At 50.7% G+C, this 14,971-nt stretch overlaps 5 protein-coding genes across 5 annotated transcripts; 3 read left to right on the forward strand and 2 right to left on the reverse strand.

The window, feature by feature from the left end:
- Positions 1-799: 799 nt before the first annotated feature.
- Positions 800-1,146, forward strand: A1O9_07972 (uncharacterized protein; the record flags this gene model as incomplete). Its single annotated transcript, XM_013403527.1, has 2 exons — positions 800-824; positions 875-1,146. 2 exons carry the CDS (start codon positions 800-802, stop codon positions 1,144-1,146), a joined length of 297 nt encoding a protein of 98 aa, XP_013258981.1.
- A 660-nt stretch (positions 1,147-1,806) lies between these two features.
- A1O9_07973 (uncharacterized protein) lies at positions 1,807-3,547 on the reverse strand (the record flags this gene model as incomplete). The annotated part of the gene is made up of 5 exons (XM_013403528.1): positions 1,807-2,029; positions 2,088-2,507; positions 2,564-2,914; positions 2,966-3,265; positions 3,342-3,547. 5 exons carry the CDS (start codon positions 3,545-3,547, stop codon positions 1,807-1,809), a joined length of 1,500 nt encoding a protein of 499 aa, XP_013258982.1.
- Positions 3,548-5,627: 2,080 nt separating this feature from the next.
- A1O9_07974 (uncharacterized protein) lies at positions 5,628-7,549 on the reverse strand (the record flags this gene model as incomplete). Its single annotated transcript, XM_013403529.1, has 3 exons — positions 5,628-6,669; positions 6,724-7,130; positions 7,205-7,549. 3 exons carry the CDS (start codon positions 7,547-7,549, stop codon positions 5,628-5,630), a joined length of 1,794 nt encoding a protein of 597 aa, XP_013258983.1.
- An 811-nt stretch (positions 7,550-8,360) lies between these two features.
- Positions 8,361-9,714, forward strand: A1O9_07975 (fumarylacetoacetase; the record flags this gene model as incomplete). The annotated part of the gene is made up of 2 exons (XM_013403530.1): positions 8,361-9,306; positions 9,371-9,714. 2 exons carry the CDS (start codon positions 8,361-8,363, stop codon positions 9,712-9,714), a joined length of 1,290 nt encoding a protein of 429 aa, XP_013258984.1.
- Positions 9,715-10,596: 882 nt separating this feature from the next.
- Positions 10,597-12,227, forward strand: A1O9_07976 (phenylacetate 2-hydroxylase; the record flags this gene model as incomplete). The annotated part of the gene is made up of 2 exons (XM_013403531.1): positions 10,597-11,224; positions 11,281-12,227. The coding sequence occupies 2 exons, from the start codon at positions 10,597-10,599 to the stop codon at positions 12,225-12,227; spliced, it is 1,575 nt and encodes a 524-aa protein (XP_013258985.1).
- Positions 12,228-14,971: the final 2,744 nt, after the last annotated feature.

Below are 14,971 nucleotides of genomic sequence, written 5' to 3' on the forward strand. Positions count from 1 at the left end.
TCCTGTTACAGAGTATTGAAGAGACACTTGTGCAACCTTCCGGCTTACGGTTCAAAAGTAGACAAGACATTGAAGATGGAGGAACAACATTTCATTGTCTCGCCCCTCGCTTTGCAGTATGACGGGGCGGTGGTTGGAAGTTGGTCAGAGACGATCATCAGCGAATGCACCGTGGTCCGTGGTTGGGTACCACCAGGCTGAAGTCGGGGACTCGGGCGGCGCACGCAACTCTCCGGAGCTGGGGTGGCTTAGTCTGACAAGGAACCAATGGAGGTGTTGCAAAACCTGCAATAATGGGATTTCGCCCGATTCCATTTGTAAGATTTATACGAGGGAGTCTCACCGTTGACTTAGTCAATCCGGGGTCTCCATAAATCGGTAGCCATAAGTCAGAAGAATTGGCCTGCAGAGCAGCGGTGGCATCCTGTACCCGGTCCCCAGACGCGGGTGCCGGAATGAGAGTTTGATGCCACCAGATGCTCTACTGATGGTTGGGAAATCGGCCTTGTCAGACAATCATTTCCTTTTCTCTCCAGGTGGAACCCCGGATTTTTTCGTGAACTCTGATTTCTGCATGCGGCAGATTGACGAAAACCAGACTGGAAAAGGGCAAGAAAACCCCGTTGCAGTTGTTCGACCCATCTGAATTGTTTCGTAACGTGCAGTGGATAGAGCAGTCCACTCCAGTCCACTCCAGTCCCAGATCCCGTGCGGCGCAGCTCGCTCTTGCCCTGTTCAGCCAGTGGTGCTACGCTCCTTCCTCGCGCGCACGAGAACCTCGCGCGTTCCTGCCTGCAGAATGTCGCTACAAGCTTATATTGACCGTACGTGTCCCACGCTTATCCACACACGCAAAGCTGATATAGATGCCCAGAAAAGGTTCTCGTCATTACAGTCGATGGGCGAACACTGGTCGGTACGCTGCTGTCCTGCGACCAAGTCACCAACATCGTTCTGAACGAGACTGTCGAACGTATTATCCGACCCGCAGGTGATCCAGAACCCAGCTCCGAGGTCAGCCATGGCTTGTACCTTGTCAGAGGTGACAACATCACAATAGTTGGACTGGTTGATCAAGAGTTGGACAACAGTATTGATTGGGAAAAGGTCCGAGGCGAGGTTATTGGGACAACCAAACATGTGTGAGCAGAGAGCACTATGAAAAGAGCGAGAATGTACAACAACACAGAATCTGCTTCTGAAATGGAAGGGATTTTTGAGATCAGCAAGTTGAGCACTCGAGTCCTCACTCCTTCAGCTGCATCCTGCAATGGCGAGCAAGATAAATGCTGTTGAAGTGCCCCGCCGTTCGCCATTTGGACAGAACACAACGCACTCAAGAACACTAGGCCTCAACGCTGAGTATGTCATATCAGCCCTCTTTTGCTACAGTTTATATTAACATATTTCTCCAAGGGGCTTGCTAGACTTTCCAAAATAAGCAATTTCGGGAAATAACCCCCAGTCAGGGAATGCGTCGGTCTTATCATTTCGGAAACAGTGGAACCCTTTGCTGGGTTGTTTATCCACGGTCTTGCATGTTCAAAGCTACAAGTACTACAAACTGAGTATCTAAACGATGTGATAGACCTGAGGCCAGACCTGTCACATGATCTACCCTGATGAAGATCAACGAGTCGATTGGACATTGTCCTTTCGATGGAATGAGTATTCACTTGACTATCTATCCTCAAGAAAAGGTGTTGCATTCTAGATCTCTTCGCTTCCGCAACCCATTCAGGACATCTCCGGTCCAACTTTCTTCGAGCTTCGTATGTGCCTCCATCCTCTGCTGAACAGACAGGTCTAGTACGTGAAGCGGAAGGCTGGACTATCGTCACCAAGATTGTTCTTCTCGTCCTCTGGCAAATCATATCTGTAGTCACGTTTGCCTTGATCACGCAATTTGTTCTCTCGCTTGATATAGAAAAGGAAGCCCGTGGAGCTGAGCACGCAGAGCCAGATCAGACCCAGTCCCAAGCCGAAGCCTAAGGGGTACTCTGGCGCCTGGTTGGTAACAAACATATTGCTAGAGAGTCGTTGTCAGCCAAGACTACTTTTGTGAATAACGATCGAAGCCTGCTTACCTAGCAATGATACCTCCAAGGTTACCGAATCCAACTTGCATTGCAGCCGAAATGCCAACCTTGTAGTGGCCTGCAACGTTATTGCTCATCCACACCAAACAGATGGGCTGAGCGATGTATCCTCCTCCCACGATGCAGAAAAGAGCAAAGTATCGGACGCCAACTTTGACCTTATGCATGTTGAGCAAGATGGAGTATCCGATGGTTGCAACCAGACATCCCGCAACGATGAAACCATAGCGGTGCTTGACTTTGTCACTGAGGAAGGCGGCAGTCAAAGCACACACGGTTGCAAAGATGAAAATCGGGATGGACATCACTTGAGCACGGAGCGAGGTCCAACCTAATTGCTTGAGAATGGTTGGCGTGAAGAAGGAGCCGCTGTAGCCGGTTGTCACAATGCCTAGGTACATGAGAATACTAGATTCCAGGTTAGTAGGTGTCCGCTGATGAGGCACTCTTTCGGGCTGACATACCTGAGATAGATCTTAGGGTCGCTGAAAACACGTTTTGCCGTTTTCTTGTTCCAGTGATTCATCGAAGCGTCGTTTCGGTCTAGTGCAAGGCGGCGAATGAGGAGTTCACGCTCGTCCTCTTTCAAGAATTTGGCAGTCTCAGGCCAATCCGGGATCAGCCAGTAGCTGGCCACGGCAACGATGACGGTGAAGATGCCCTCAAGGATAAAGATCCAGGCCCATCCCCCGTAGCCTGCAATCCCGTCCATGTGTGCAATGGCATAGGCGAGGAACCCGCTGAATGCGCCCGCGATGATCGAAGCGGAGAAGAAAAGATTGAAGCGCCATTGCAGCTCGTGGCGACGGTAGTACCTGTCGATGTTAACCACACGTGGCTATGCGACCCTGGATAACGAAACCTACATGGAGAGCAGGTAAACGCAACCTGGGAAAAACCCGGCCTCAAGCGCGCCGATGATGACTCTGCAAACTACTAGCCCAGCGAAGGACTTGGTTAAACCCTGGCAAACTGTCACGACACCCCAGCCAGCCATAATGCTGGAAATGAAGACTGAGGGGCGGATTTTCTTCAGGATCATGTTGCAGGGGACTTCTAGCAAGATGTACAGGATGAAGAAGGTGAACAGAGCAATATTGTAGTCTTGCCCTGTCATGTTGAGGTCGGCTTCGAGCCCTTGGATGCGCGCATTGCCGATATTGATGCTAGTTGAAGATACTGGGTGTCAGCCGAAGGCAGCGACTTTGGAGGGAGCCAGAAGAACTTGGATCAAAAACATACCGGTCAATGAAAGCGCAAAGAAACAACAGGAAGAGGATGGGCACCAGGTTGAAATCAACCTTTCGGAGGACTTTCTTTTCCAAGACTGGGTCGATTTCTGGGCCTTCACCCTTCATGCTGAGGCTGTTCCTGTCATTTTGCTCCTGCTCAATGGGGACATTCTCAATCTCCGACTTGAAGCCATCGGTGAGCTTCAGGTTTGTCATTTTTGGAACTCCTAGTCTGTGTATGACAGTGGCCAGTTCAGTCCTCTTTTCCTTGTGAGCAGCGAGTGAAAGGCGGCAGGACACAGAAAAGAGGCACTCCTATGAGGCGAAATGATGGCAGAGAGTGGGAAGACAGGCAGTCACAAGATCCCTCAAATCAAAAACTCCGTTTTTGAACTCTTTCCCTTTGATGAGTATGATCCCTGTTCGACACTTGCGTGGGACAGGACGGCATATTTATTCGCTTCACAAGAGCGCAGTGAATTTGGAGCTGTGATCCTCCCAATCCACGCAGAGAAGATAGATACCGAGAATGCTAACCGTGTACGCGGTATGTCCCTCTAACCGTGGCGAGTAGGCTGGCCGATTCATGACAATCTATTCCGTCCTTGTTAGGCTTGTAGCGCCCATCAATTGGGGATCCTGTGGAGATTCCAAGCCAGATTGTCATGGGTGTTTGCTTGGGGTGCATTAGCGGCAGGGTATTGACTCTTGATTCTGGAGTTTGTAGTACTGGTCGCTGGTGGCACTAATGTTGAACCAACGGAGAACATACGGGCCACTCTCCGTCCCCCGTTTCGAGTACTTCTGCTCTGAGGCCACTCATGTCTACTCCACCTGCCCTGGGTGTTAAGTACTCGTAGGTTGGTGTGGCTTTCATCAAGGCGGAAGAAGGGCGCACGTGGCGCTCCCTAGTTAAATGCCCGTGTAACTCATGCGACAAGTGTTTGACTCTGCATCGGATCCTGCGATAGAAGCACCAAAATACGAAGCACTACACGAAGTGCATAGCACACCTCGACGGAACCTTGATCGGCGCCCCTATGTGCCAGAGGCTTAACTACGGCCTTCGAGACTCTTGGGAAAATAACTCTAACCAGAGACTGAGTCGGGTTGCCCACAGTAAGGAAGTACTACTGAGGTAGTGTGGTATACCTGAGTACAAGCATACCGGCCTCCCCTGTCACGAGTAGTGTGGCTTTCGTCGACTCGCGATAGTGAAAGGAACCCTGTATATGCTGCCCTCTCTTCGAAGGATCCCTTAGGAGAGAGAATTATATCCCATGCAGAAGAAAGGCTTTACCCTGCCCTGTTTAGCGAACCAGGATCCATTCTGAACGGCCGCCCCAGCAACCATGCACTCGCATGTCTGGGAGCTCCTGAGAGAATCCTGGTCTCAGACACCGTCAGGTATTTGCAATTGGCAGAAACCCTGGATCTCGGCGGCCACACACCTCAGCTGGCGATCTGGGCAAGCCTTATTAGGAGCAGGTCTGAAATACCCGGTCCGAAGGGCAATGCGTCCAAACGATTAAGCGAAGCATGCTACATACCTGCAGCCTAACCTTGGGGCGAAGTCGAAGTGAATGGGGGAATTGGGGGATGGAATCCTCTTGCAGTCGTGGAGAGCAATGATGATATCTGGGGTTGTATGGCCCGAAGCCTTTGAATTGGTGGAATTGGCAGCAGAGTCACCGGGGTGAATGCTCGAGATCCATGGGTACCCTGTATGGAGCGCGGCCCTCGTTCCGTCCTTCAAGCCATCAGGATCTGACCGATTCCGCTAATTATGGGTGATTGACCTCTTTTTTGTCCAATCGAGTTGCTGTCTAGCCTTTCCCTTTTGTTACTAACTTTGCCTAGATGAGCTCTTGTCGGTGTCAGAGACATAAGCCTGACCACACGCTCAATATCTGATAATGGTGATGGTCAGGAGCTGTCTACGAGTGCTGCTGTCGAGGGAGATATTATCACAGCGAGAGTTCCATCCGAGCACCATACACGAAGCAGCTTCCCGAAACCGCTGCTGGTTGACATTGCTAACCGAGAAACATTCACATGACATCGTGTGTGATGGTCATCAGGCCCACATGCTTCCCCGAGCTCCAGCTTCCAACAAGCATGTAAGCTGTCTTCTCGCTCCAAAATTTCGACGCAATCTATAGTTATAACATGATTATGTCTAGTTCTCAATCTCTCACATCTCTAGGTTTAATGGGCAAGCCTAGGAGGAACAAAAGTACGACCATGTGGAGGAAATGCCTCGAAGCAATTCACGAACTGTCGACTCGGCACCGACTCACGCGATCTTACACTTCCCCAAGATCCCCTCCCAAGGCTTCAGTCGTACCTGGCCTTGCTGCGGTTTCTCCGGCCGTCCTCTGACATAGTTGCTGCAGGCCCAAAACTCCACCACCAGGCTCTCGGGCAACATCCAATCGACATCCTGGCCCGAGAAATTCAGGACGACGAGCCACCGCTCGCCCGAGGCGCCGGTCCGGCCGTAGGCGAATATGCTGGGATGCTCTGGCGAGAGTTCCTGGTAGTCGCCATACACAAAGACGTCGGCGTGCTCCTTGCGGTCTCTCACGCCACGTTGCCAGAATTGCCAGGTCGATAGTGGGTCGCCGTTCTTGTCGGCGCTGACCTGGTCTTCGGCGTTAATGCCCTGTGCGTAATCGTCCATAATTCGCATCCAAGGCTTGACGCCCGGATCGCAGAACCCGGCGTTCTCATGGTGGTTCCACTGCATCGGAGTGCGGGCGTGATCTCGCGCCTTCATCTGGATGATCTTCTTGCCGTGATCCAGCTGCTGAGGCTTGTCTTTGTAGATCTGCTGACATTTCTTCCAGAAGTTGATCGTTTCAATGTCCTTGTATTCTTCGTCGATGTCCCAGTGAGTCGGGGCATTGCGAATGCCGATTTCTTCACCCTGGTAGACAAACAGCGTGCCGCCCAAGGTGGTCTGCATCAGCGCGAGCAGCTTTGCACCCTTGTCGCGGAACTCATCGCTGTCATCCGTGTATCGTGTCACGCTGCGTGGGTTGTCGTGGTTCTCAATGAAGACTGAGTTCCAGCCATCACGATCGATCATGCATCTCTGCCATCGGCTGATGATTGCTTTCATCTCCTTCACGTCCCAGGGCTTCAAGCCCATCCGTACATTTGGTTTGTCGATGTCAACTAGGTCGAAGATGAATATCATGTTTAGTTCACCTGCATTGGCGCCCACGGTGCGCAGGATCTCATTCTCGTCAGACACACCGGGCATCTCGCCAACTGTGATGGTGTCATATTTGGACAACACTTCACGGTGCATCTCTTGCAGGTAGTCGTGGAGCCTGATTCGACTGTTAGCGAAATCTCGCAGGTACTTGACAATTCCTCAGACTTACTTGGGGCCGTTGACAAAGAATTGAGTTCCGGGCTGGTATTGATGATTTGCAGGATCCAACACGATTGGGGCGTCTGGGTAAGTAGGGACCTTGGAGATCATGTTGATCACGTCCATCCTGAAGCCGGCGACGCCTCGGTCGAGCCAAAACTTCATGACATCCCATACGGCCTCTCTAACTTCAGGATTCTCCCAGTTCAGATCTGGCTGCTCAGGTGTGAAGACCGAGAGATAATATTCTCCTGTCTCGGTATCATATGTCCAAGCGGAATTGGCTTCTCCAAGGATCTGTGCCCAGTTGTTGGGAGGCTCTGGCGTGCCGGCGGCGCTGACTGACTTTGGTGGCTTCCAGATATACCAATCTCGTTTGGGATTGTCTTTGGATGATCGACTCTCGAGAAACCAGTCCTAGTCAATCCTGCGATTAGTCAAGTTTGGGCTTATGTAGAGGTGGACAACTGTCCGCATCCAAAGAAACCTACATGCATATTTGAAGTGTGGTTAACTACGAGATCCATCATCAGCCTCATATCTCTCTTCTTGAGTTCAGAGATCAGATCATCCACATGCTCTATCGAGCCATAGATGGGATCGATCATCTTGTAGTCGGCGATGTCATAGCCCATATCTGCCTGCGGGGATTTGTAGATTGGAGAGGTCCAGACGATGTCAACACCCAGGCTCTTCAGATAATCGACGCGGGAAGTGATCCCTTTGACATCTCCCCACCCATCTCCATTGCTGTCCTGGAATGATGAAGGATAGATTTGGTAGATGACAGCCTCCTTCCACCACTTTGGAGTCGAATAGCTCGATTTGTTCACCATCGTTATTTCGCCACGATGAACCAGGGATTCGTTTCAGAGATAGACTGTGTCAAGACGTAGTAATGAAACTTCTTCTCTTATCTGTCTTTATTCTATTGTCATGATGTTTCAATTTTATACCGATCGCCAATCCAGCGAAAGAATCTCCGCCTGTTCCACAGACATAACGTCATAGCCCAGGTAGGAAATCCGCCCGGAAAGTTATCATCCCATGTGCTCACTGGTGTTTTCTCATCAGTATTTACTTTCACGTGGGACTCGATATTCAATCATGGTCAATTATCGCACCCTGATGACCAGAATATTGATCGAAAACAGATATGCATGTGGAAAGTTATTAAAATATGGTGAAATAGTGAATCCATGATCAACATCAGCCGGAGCTTGGTTCAGGTGACCTGATGCCTGTGTCGAATCATGAATGCGTAGAGCAACACCTTTTGCACTTCAGGACCAGAAATTATTCGTGAACGAAATGGGCCCCAGCTATCAAGGACATTTAGAAAGGTAAAAAGGCTACAGAAAATGCTCCTCAGAAACCAAATGGAAACTGCTCGCTGGAAGACGGACCGGGCACGTGACGCGGTACGGCTTTTGAATATTTTGCTGAAGTTTCCCGCTGCAAAATAGATGACGGAATTGCTCCGATCACCCACTGCCACTATTGAGGCTCCACCAGAGTTCACAACATCGACCACAATCAGTAAAGTACCAGAGAAAAGTAAACATTTCCATCAGACCACACGTCCAGCCATCAATACAGTATACCTAGGCATATCAATTACAAGAAAATCACACAACACCAAGCAAGATGGCAGCCCTCAAGTCATGGCTAACAATCCCCAAGTCAAGCCATTTCTCACTTGCCAATATCCCTTTTGGAATCATCTCAACAGCGTCAAATCCCAGTCGACGACCTGCTGTGGCTATCGGTGATCATGTTCTGGATCTCCAGGAGTTCTCGGCGTCGGGGGCCTTCTCATCCCTCGGAGTTAATGTTTCTGTCTTCTCCAAGCCGACCCTAAATGACTTTGCAGCACTTGGACGACCCGTTCATAGGTCGGTGAGGAAGTATCTTCAAGACGTCTTTGCCGAAAACACCTCATATGCAGACGTATTGAAGAGCAACAACAGCCTGCAAGAAAAGGCACTGCTTATGCGAGACCAAGTCACTCTACATGTTCCCATGCAAATTGGCGACTATACCGATTTTTATGCCGGTAAGAACCATGCTTTCAACGTTGGCTGTCTCTTCCGAGGACCGGACAACGCTCTTCAACCGAATTATACGCATCTTCCCGTGGGATATCACGGTCGTGCATCATCGATTGTGGTATCAGGCACACCCATTACACGACCGAATGGTCAGATATTGGAAAATCCTGCTGCTGCGAACAAAGTTCCGATATTTAGCCCTTGCCGACGGCTTGATATCGAACTAGAGCTTGGTGCATTCCTGTGTAAAGGGAATACGATGGGCAAGAACATCCCGATTTCCGAGACTGCAGACCATATCTTCGGCTTTGTCCTACTCAATGATTGGTCGGCACGAGATATTCAAGCATGGGAATATGTTCCACTAGGCCCTTTTCTCTCCAAGAGTTTTGGTTCCACTATCAGCCCCTGGGTGGTGCTGGCAGATGCGTTGGAGCCCTTCAGAACTACGGGTATCAAGAACGATAATGAGCTGTTACCTTACCTTCAAGAGAAAGAAGCAAAGAATGTTTACGATATCCGATTACGGATTGATATCACACGTAAGTTTACGGACTCCTCTCCGTGACATGGCATGGAAAAGGCTAACGTGGAAATCATGAACAGCGGAAGGAGCAGAAACAACCAATATCCTTAATTCGAACGGAAGCTATCTACTCTTCTCGTTTGCCCAAATGCTTGCTCACCATTCAATTGGTGGCTGCCCAATGGGAGTTGGTGATCTTCTGGGCTCTGGGACAATCAGCGGACCGGATGCAGGTACAGAAGGCAGTCTACTGGAGTTAAGCAAAGGCGGCAAGGAGACTATCAGGCTGAACGGTGGGGTAGAGCGGAAATTCCTTCAGGACGGAGACAATATCACCATCTACGGAGTTTGTGGTGATGAAGAGAGTGGACTGGTGGGATTCGGTGAATGTTCGGGCACGATTCTGCCTGCGCCGAAGATCTGATTCCGCAGTGTCTCAGGGGGAAAAATATATCTGGACCTGTTAATTGAATTGTTGTCTGAAACAATTGTGCATAGTCTCGTAGGGGGTCGCAGAATACAGCAGGGTTATGAATTCCGCACCTCGGAGTTCAATAGTCTACATCCGCATTCATCGCCCAATCACTACGTTCTTAATCTTGATTTTCATTCTCTACTCCGGATAGCCGCATTCCCCACAATACCGCTTGATCTACGGGATGGACCATAGGCTCGTTACTGGGTGGTCCAGAGAACTACCAACTACAGCGAAAGAGGAGGGGCGAACGCGGCTGCATTCCGTCGTATGTCGCACTACACCATAGCACGTACACTTTCCCCATGCCCCTCCTCCTCCCTCCGCGATGACCCCTCTTACGAAGTGACATCGATTGGACGATTCAATAATGGACATCTACGGATGCACCGAGGATAAGCGATAGATTTGTTCTATGCAACATGACCCTCTGGATTTCGACCGAGAAACCTCCAGATGTAATCCGCTCTCTTCCCCCTTAGGCTGTCGTCGTTAAGCTACAGGTCCATCCTTGCAACAGAAGGGAAAGATACATAAACAGGCCGTTGAAGTATCCCAAAAACAGGTCTCAGGACTACTCATCTGATCGACTTTTGATGAAACCACGAAGTCGTCGTGTCAACCAGGTCCTTGACACGTCATCAAGTGAACGCAAACGGCGAGGTTGAAGCAACATATTCTTAGAAAACAATCACTCCAGCAGTCCAGTAATTGATCTCGCAATCTCTCCCGTTTTCTGCTTACCAGGGCCAGTCGAGCAGACTCGAGTACACCTCTGCCAGTTGTCTAAGGAATCGACTTGGACTCGCCGGTCAAGGCGCCACGCCAAATATGTTGGTCTCACTATCGCCAACAACTTTCTCCTTCCTCTTCCTAAGTTTGGGTTACTTTCTGATCCGATACTTCAATTCCACCGATCAACCCAAGATCAAAGGACTGCCTGAGATACCTGGCGTCCCTCTGTTCGGAAACCTCCTCCAATTGGGTCAAGATCATGCCAGAGTCACCGCCAAATGGGCCCAGGAATATGGATGGCCCGTCTTCCAGACCCGCCTGGGGAACCGTCGTATTATCTGGGCCAACACATTTGAATCAGTCAAACATTTCTGGATCACCAACCAGTCGTCTCTGATCTCTCGACCAACACTTTACACCTTCCACAGTGTGGTATCCAGCAGCCAAGGCTTCACCATTGGTACTTCTCCATGGGACGAGTCATGCAAGCGTCGACGCAAGGTGGCAGCCACGGCATTGAACCGCCCTGCTGTTCAGAGCTACATGCCTTTCGTTGACTTGGAGAGCTGTCTTGCTATCAAAGATATGTACAAAGACTCCAACAAAGGTACCATTGACTTGGACCCGCGAAAGTACTTCCATCGATTCGCCCTCAACACCAGTCTGACTTTGAATTATGGAATTCGCATCGATGGAGGCATTGATCAGGAGCTTCTCAGAGAAGGTTAGCATTTGGACATGTTGTTTCTTGTGTTTTCGCCGTGCTAATCCCGTCCACAGTTGTACATGTCGAGAGAGTGGTATCCAACTTCCGTAGCACATCCAACAACTGGCAAGACTACATCCCACTCCTTCGGCTACCGCTTATCTCACGACAAAACAAATCTGCGGCCGAGTATCGTGAACGACGGGACAAGTATCTGACCACATTCTTGAACATGCTCAAGGATCGCATTGCCAAAGGCACTGACAGACCATGTATCACCGGGAACATCATCAAGGATCCCGAGGAGACCCTGAACGAAGCAGAGCTCAAATCGATCTGTCTCACCATGGTCTCTGCCGGCATTGATACTGTTCCAGGCAACATGATCATGGGTCTTGGATACTTGGCTTCGCCTGAAGGCAAGCACATCCAGCAGAAGGCATACGAGGAAATCATGAAGGTCTATCCCAATGATGGCGAAGCCTGGGAAAAATCCTTGGTTGAAGAAAAGGTGCCATACATCACTGCCCTCACCAAGGAGATCCTGCGCTTCTTCACTGTCATTCCGATCTGCCTTCCACGAACCAGCATCAAGGACATCAAGTACAACGACACGGTGATCCCAGCCGGCAGCGTCTTCTACATGAACGCATGGGCAGCTGATTACGACGAAAGCCATTTCAAGGATCCTGCTCGATTTATTCCCGAGAGATATTTGAACGATCAAGAAGGTAGTGGCACGCCCCATTATGGCTATGGGGCGGGTAGCCGCATGTGCGTTGGAAGCCACTTGGCAAACCGGGAGATCTACACTGCTTTCCTCAGGATGATTGTGGCATTTGAGTTTGTCCCAGCCAAAGACTCATCAGACTGGCCCGTCTTGGATGCCCTGGAGTGTAACAGCATTCCTACTGCCCTCACCACAGAACCCAAACCGTTCAAAGTCGGATTTCGAGTTCGCGACCAGGAAGCTTTGGAGAGGTGGATCAGGGACAGCGATGAGAGGACAAAGGATTTGTGATTGAACGAAATTTGCTGTCGATTGATGGTATGGGTCGTGTTTCGGGGTTCAAATTCTAATGGCCAAGTGAATCAAAGTTCGAGCATGGCCGTCGTCGATTCTGCATGATTCAGCTTGATGTAGCTAAGCCTTTGTGAGGAGTGTTTTGTTTTCAAGGAACACCAAATACTGATTATGACTATGGACATGGACGTGGGGACACCCCGGACAATTGTGTGAACTATGTACTCGAGCACCAGTATCGCTCACCAGTATTGCGCCTTCACTTTTGGACAGAGTTTGCATGGTTGGGCAGGAACCAGAATGAATCAAATGACGGTGCAGAATGAACCAAACGACCTTCCGCTCCTCCCGTCTTGATGAACTGTTTGTTATGTCTCAATTTGTGTGGATGATCAACATAGTTACCACGAAACCACAAACCTTGACTCCTGAGGACCTTTTCCCCCACACACTTTCTTCATCTGCCCCGTATCCTTTATAAGAAAGATAGCCCTGCTAGGCGACACTCTTTGGAAGTCTCGCAATCGCATTCATTATTTCTCTTCCCAGCAAAGCAGCGGACATCACAGCAACAGTCACATTCAGAACTCGCGGACAAGCGAGCTGCAGACAAGTAAGACCCCTTGCCCACGTGGGAAACCCCCTTCTCGAATCGCCCACCACAGCTTGCTCATGTGAAAGAGGCAGGGATTCGATTGGTATACTCCAAAAAATAAGGAAAAGGAAAAATGCCTAGCCGCTGCTACTCTACCCAATACGTGCGATGGTGGCAACGATCCGAACTGATCCAAGTGACCATGGACACGATTGAAGAACGGCGCAGGGACAAGATCAAAGTTGCTAGTTACGGTAAGTCGCCAGAGTCCATCTCGCACCGTGACTTGCGCACATTTCTCTCATGAGCGGACTTTTACCTTATGTGTGATGTGCATGTCATGTGCAATATCGTGCCTGGAGCACAAACTGGATTACTGTGTGGTGAACTTTTGAAGCCGGCGGGGCGAGGGGATGGATATCTCCTCCAAGAAGCGAAAAGGGCAGGATTGCCGACCGCTCTCTTGAAGGATTGACCACGTGCACACAGCTACTCAGGTACCATCGATTGCCCGGATATGCACGGATCACTGTTTTAGATACCTGAGTTTGGGGCGTGGATGGGCGCGGATGCCTAGAGGGGCACCCAACTTTAAGTGATAAGCAACCGCAGTTTTCGGTGCTCTTCCGCCCGGACCGCCAGTGCCGAGAGGTGCCTTCCTCAGTGCCATAGGTGGTCAGTGGTCACTACTGGTGAGGTACGGAGCTCCGTTCTCCATCCTACTACGTTCGTCAGGTACCCCTCCTCTCTAGACCTGCTGCCTTCCGTCTCTGTTCCGGTGGTCGACCAGCTCAATTGGCTCCTCAGCAAACGCCTAGGCTGTGAGCATTTGCTGTTGAAAGCTCAGTGGATAGCAACATCAGGGCATTTCGGGGCATTCAGGCTCTTGTTGAGGTGATCAGCGTGGCACATCCTGTCCGAGTCACGTTTCGTGCCCTGACCTGCCTTTCTAGAACAATTGTTCGATCCGCTTGCGTCATCCTGCGGCATTGGGCGTAGGACATCCCCTCTGCCCGCCCCAGAACTTGGAACCCGCTTGGAACGAACGGCTTGGGTTAGGGTTGCCCCCGAGGGCGTGATTGCCCGTGATCTTCAGGCCTGTTTTCGTGGACATTGCGCCCACAGCGGCACCTAAGATTGGAAGCCCAGCCCCTCTCAGACGTTCCGGGTCATCCACCGGTGTGAGTGAGAGGCACCCTCGGGCCTCCCCCTCTCCATAGCTGCTTCAGGACCCAGCCACTACAGGTCTCCCATACAATAACCCCTACTACTATTGAATCTTGAATCTTGGGGCGGAGTCAGGCACAAATTAAGCCCAAGCGATGTTGTTCGCCCGCCTCGAAAGGAACCTCTTCTTTCTTTGGTGACAACGAGGCGCCTGAACACTGAAAATACGAGTCAGCGCCCAAAGTCGCAGAAGCAACCACGGCTTTGCGGCTTCACGGCTTGCTTAATGGTGGGGTGGGTGTCATTGTTGCCATCGCCCTCGGCAGTGGTGAGGTGGGCGTTGACTCAGTGTTGAGGGTTGAGCTTGCAATAATAATGGTGCAAGGTAGTCCTTCTCCATCCCACGGAGAACCTAGAGGCACAATCGGCACACACAAGGCGCTTGACCACCTCGATGGCTTGAAGCAACGAACTGTAATTCGCCCTGCCGATAGTCCGAGCGCTGCTGCATTTGGTGCTGCAATCACCGTCCATTGATACCAAGCATCCATCCCGCACTTTCCAAGGCGTGTGCGATTGCAACTTGCAACTCACGTCTCCATCCGCTATCCTTGTTTCACCTAGCCAGTCGCATCTCACAGTCACCCTCCCGCCACGCCACTCTTTTCGTAACGAACTCTCGAAATATGGACTCATCGGACCTCGCAGCTCAACGGAGACCGCCCCATCACGCTGCGGGCGAAAGAGCCCTCAAGCTCCACTTTGCATCTGGATCCATCCCAGCTTGCGCCGACCTGGTTTCCCTACAAAACCTCAACACGGAACCATCCCTCGCTCCGTCCATGTCTTGATTCCGCACTCCGTCTTCCGTTCTGACTGTTCATGACCACCAGCAGGTGATACCATATCAATACCGCCCTTCATGCAGGGCCTCAAACGTCTGCAAGAAGCCATTGAAAGGCACCGCGAGAATAAGGAC

Source organism: Exophiala aquamarina (assembly GCF_000709125.1).
Source record: "Exophiala aquamarina CBS 119918 chromosome Unknown aczIA-supercont1.6, whole genome shotgun sequence".
NCBI lineage: Eukaryota > Fungi > Ascomycota > Eurotiomycetes > Chaetothyriales > Herpotrichiellaceae > Exophiala > Exophiala aquamarina.